This window comes from Aplysia californica, unplaced genomic scaffold (assembly GCF_000002075.1).
Source record: "Aplysia californica isolate F4 #8 unplaced genomic scaffold, AplCal3.0 scaffold00372, whole genome shotgun sequence".
NCBI lineage: Eukaryota > Metazoa > Mollusca > Gastropoda > Aplysiida > Aplysiidae > Aplysia > Aplysia californica.
Window position 1 is genome coordinate 652,786 of NW_004797642.1, and position 5,152 is coordinate 657,937.

Sequence of the window (5,152 nt, forward strand, 5' to 3'; positions counted from 1 at the left end):
AATATAACCAAGTTGTACTGTGTGAGCTAACATGAAAGCAACCACCATGTGTCTTGTTGGCTCTTAATAAGAGTCTTATGACTTTATGCAGTTGTTGTGAGCTCCGTAAAACTATTACCAAACAAAACCCCCCATAGCCCAACATTACCAACATTTTCATGTGACTTCAAGAAGTGGCTTTGAAAACCCATGTGAGAAAACAAATTTTGACATACAAACACCAAGAAAATTAAATTCAAACATGTCAACTATCTTCAGTTTTATTAAAGCATACTCATAATTTTATCAGTTCATATATTATCATATGTGTATACCAGTACATTTAATTTATATAAATTTCAACCATCTGCTAGAACCGCGTTGACAAGAAAGATCTTCACATAAACAAGTACAAGCCACTGTCAGAAAAAGGAAATGACACAAATTAAATTTAATACCGAGACTCATTAGGTGATGCTAAAAACCAAGAAACAAAAACATGTTTTATTTAAAGTCAAAGCACTGACTCTGAGAATCGTTACATTCAGAAATACATGCCAACACGTCATGTGTGTTCGGATGTATAAATATTTCAGAATACTTTTTTTCTTGCTGAAAAAAAGGTACACCATTCGTTTGTTAGCCAAGATTTTGAGTAAAGGGAAGCACTTCAACGCAATAATGGTCACAACAGTGCTAAGAAAAAGTAAGACCAACAGACAGACACTACAGAAGGGAAAGTACAGAGATAGGTCCTACCAGTCGCACTCTCCTACCACTCGCTAGCTAAGACTTGACTAAGACATGATAGGTCACTAAATTATATTTTTTCAGGGGAGAGGGTTTGCCACTATCCAGTCAGCCATTAAGATTGTTTCATTTTCTTTGAAACTTCCTGCGGTAAACTGATTTACAACTCCCCATTCAAAAGCTTCTTTCAGTCACCCATAACATCGCTGCGATTTAAATGACCCCCACAGAGAGAGCAGACCCCAGATGTGTATACTAGGTCAAGTAACTTCCATATATGGAGGAATTTAACTTTTACCATTACCTGCTATATATATAATATACTCCTAAAAGAGTTTCCCCCTCATGCCTGCAATGCAAGACAAAAGAGTCTTTTTGTAGGAACCAGACAAGGCCCAGAAGACAAGTATCAATGTAGGCCTACCTTACTATTATCTCTTTACTTATAGTTCCATTCTATACTGAGCTTTACAGTTAACCTCCGTATTGTAGTACATGCTAGTAACCTGTATTTTTAACAGGAAACAAAGTGCGTGCCCTGATAATTCCTTTGGCATCATGCTGGATCTCAGTGCCACTGGCCCTACTTGTCTGGGTAGCTCTACTGGCTCACCACCTACTCGGCTTGTTCTTATGCCGGGCAGATGATTAAGTAGGAAGTCTTCACTGTTAAAAAAAAAATGTTTGTTTTCGGAGGCATCACAACAACAGTGTACCAATACCAATTAAACGACAGTTTAAATAGCCTATTTTGTTTTATCATGAGACTTCTTATCATGATTAAAATACCACAATCTGCAGAATATAAAGCACAAAATCTTTTCTTTGAGCATACATCCCCAGAAATACTATAGAAAAATAAAGAAAAGTGAAGAGTGCATTGCCATTTTGAAAGGCATAAACCATTTTCCATATATTTTCAAATGACATTGATCGGCACAAAAATTGTGAATAAAAAGAATCAAACGGAAATATTCTCTTCTTGATGCTCTAATGGTGGTCTGATAAATGAGGAATGAAAATCAAGACAAAAATATTTTATTTCAGAAATCATATGAATGATCTATCTCTTGTCAGCGCCAAAGTTTCATGCTCGTTTTTGTTTCAGTAGCCTACTGTTATGAAATGACAAAAAAACACACATAAAAAAAAAATTATGCTTAAGACAAAACAGAAAAATAAAAAAAACCCCAAATGAATGCTGGTTCACCAAAGGTGTTCACAATAATGTTACAACAAATCAGCGTTGGATTCAATGCCCCTGGGGGAAGTTGGACGGGCTCTGTGGAAGGGGCGGCTGTGCAGGTGGCAGGATGTGACCTCCCTTGCGTGACAGAAGCATTATCTCCTCCTTGAGGGCATCAATCTCCTGGGCCTGGAGTTGGACCAGTTGGATCAATCTCTGTTTCTCTCGGACGTCCGTCTTCCGCTGACCTTTGAACTCTGCCCCCTGCAAGAAAGATAGAGGAGTCATTTACTGTACATGAACAAAGAGTCTACATAACAAGAGGGGCCACTTCTCTCTTTGAGCCAATTAAAAAAGTGTCCTCAAAATTCGGTGGCGCCCTCTTCGCAAAAGCGCACCTTTAGCGAACAGAGTTATCCTACTTGAGTTAAAAAAACAAAGTGAAACTAGCAAGTTTTTGAATGAATTTCGGAAGAACGTTTTTTTAAAATGGTTACGCTGACAAAAAACCTCTTCCGGAGGAAAGGGTGATGTTTTCTTCGTTTAAGCAAAGATAGTAAATAACAGGATGGGCCACTCAGCCAAAAAAGTGTCCGCAGGAGGTATGCTCTTTGCTTCAGATGGCGCTGCAGTCTGTTTTGAAGCTCTCTTTCGTTTTTCCAAAAGAAGAAAAGGAATAGCACCTCCTTGCGTGCGCAAATCGACTGCTGTTCATCAGCAGTTCGGGTTCGTTCAGTACGGAGTTTTAGTTTTTTTTAATTTTAATGACCTCTCGCCTTTCATTCTAAAGTAAAATAAAACGAAGAAAACAATCACCCTTTTCTCCGGAAGAGGTTTTTTGTCAGCGTAACCATTTTTAAAAAGCGTTCTTCCGAAATTCATTCAAAAACTTGCTAGTTTCACTTTGATTTTTTAACTCAAGTAGGATAACTCTGTTCGCTAAAGGTGCGCTTTTGCGAAGAGGGCGCCACCGAATTTTGAGGACACTTTTTTAATTGGCTCAAAGAGAGAAGTGGCCCCTCTTGTTATGCAGACTCTTTGGTTTAAGGGGATCCGCGGTATCGACCAGCCACGATTTTTCAAAGTTGGAGTTAAAAATATCGACTTCCAGGTTTTGGACTATTCTTGTAGAAAAATATGTCAGGAATCCAATTTTGGAGGCTTCACTGCATAAAAACACCTCAAAATCACCCAAAAATGCCTTTGAGAGAGGTTGGGGTGAAGGAAATTTTGAATAAAAAGTCAGAAAATACCAAACTTTGACTCTTTCTCATGCTGCTTTACACAACTGCAACGTAGGAACATTTGGTATCGTTGTAAAGGTCGCGATTTCGGCCGTTCAATTACCGTAGTTTCGGTATCGTACAGAAATATCACAGACCGCCGTTTATGCTTATGTGAAGACCTCGTAGCAAAACGTGATTGGATTATCCTAGCATGTGACGACTTCACGAACGCTCATTGGCTCAGCCGGTAGCAACGGAAGGGGCTTCCCCTACTGCCGCCATTGTTGTTATTGTTTACGCTGCGTGCCTACAGACAGACAGTGAACGCTTTTGACGCATTTCTCTCATCGCACTGAATTTTCAATACATCAATTCGTCAGCACAGGTGAGTGAATAGAATTACAATCATAAGGGCTGTGTTTTTCACTTATATTTGCTTCAAATAATTGTTTCTGGACGACATAAGCTCGCCAAACCCGAAGTAGGTCAGTCCACCCTGATTCTCCTCCTTCTGTCTATCGTCCTCGTTCAATCTTACGGTTTGTAATACAGAAGTGTAGTGTGTAGCAAAGATCTATTCATTTGGAGCTTCCTCGGATGGTAGATCTAAACGATTGCTGTGTTTGTGAAGACTTCAGAACGATAAGCAGTTAGTTTGAGAATGCCAATGTGATTGATTACGTTGGTATTGTGTTGATAGATCTAACATGAGGGTTTGGAAGGAAGGAGGATATTACACATCGATTATCGAGACAGAGATCTAGATCTAGAATCTTAGATCTAGAGGTTGCGAGCACATTGCCGTTACTCCTTATATAGATAGTATAGATACTTAACAGTAGCACTATTTGTCGTAAGGCAGAGAGAGGTAAGTACGATCTGGATTGTTTTTCTGCCTTTCCTTTTAAAAAAATTTTTTTTTTTTTTGCTGAGGCGTTCGAATTCACTGAAAACCCCTGCAGAACTTGGCTGCATGCGTGCGTGATGGTTGATTATTAGATTATATATATATATATATATGCACCATGAAAATGTTCTCATTCTCAGTCTAGACTCTTGCTCTTGGTTCTTATTTAAAAACGTTATCGATTTTGAAAGAGTAAGGCTGCATTATTTTGAAAATGATAAATAACTTTCTTGTACAGTTTCAATTAATGTCTTGCTGTTTCTGTGTACTTTCACAGATTGAAATATGAATCTGAAGCAGGACACCCATAAAACCACCACCTTCGGGAAGAAGTACCGGAGCAGGCGACAGCAGCTTCGTGCTGCACGACAAAGTCGCGCGTCATGCAAACCTCGTGTGTCACCCCAATCTGAGGCATCACCATCGTCACCGTTACCCGGTCCGTCTGTGCCAAATCCTGACTCCCCACAGCCAGTAATCATCGACCCTGTCACGCAAACTTCAACACCCACACCGTCAACGCAAGGGATCGACCATGATGTTGTGTGCTCTGCGTCCAAGAGGAAATTGGGCTACAACAATTCTGGATCTCCCGATCGAGAAGTGAGCACCTTGCTGCCATCTACGATTGTTGAACTGGAGACATTGAAACCTCTTTTCTCTGGTCTTCTGTGTCCAACGTGCTGCTCACCGTCACTTTCGCTAGAGAGCAATGAACACAGGAACAGTGGTTTGGCAATTTCTTTAGTCGTCAAGTGTGAGAGTTGTGGTGACCAGCTGTCTTCTACCATGACCTCGTCGAAAAGTGGTTCCGTCTTTGATGTAAACCGGAGAGCTGTTGCTGCTGCATGCGCCACTGGAATGGGCCATGCTGGCTTGAGTAACTTCAGTGAAATTATGAATGTGCCTTCTTTGCACCATAAGACCTTTGCAGTGCACACAACAGCTATAAGCGACAAGTGCAGTATATTCTCAAGGGATATTTTGAAGAAATCTGTGCAGAAAGTGAAGGAGGCATATCAAGAACAGACTAGTGATGTGAAGGACATTCATGTCTCCTTTGATGGCGGTTGGCAGAAACGAGGTCACACCTCAAAGTCTGGG

The 5,152-nt window shown here is 40.4% G+C and overlaps 1 protein-coding gene across 1 annotated transcript in view; it reads right to left on the reverse strand.

Moving 5' to 3' along the window:
• Positions 1-238: 238 nt before the first annotated feature.
• LOC101850662 (cilia- and flagella-associated protein 44) overlaps positions 239-5,152 on the reverse strand; it is a gene marked incomplete in the record, with an annotated part of 51,958 nt that continues 47,044 nt past the window's right edge. The window contains 1 exon segment of the mRNA XM_035971084.1: positions 239-2,179. Within this exon segment, the coding sequence (XP_035826977.1) occupies positions 1,982-2,179 (198 nt within the window).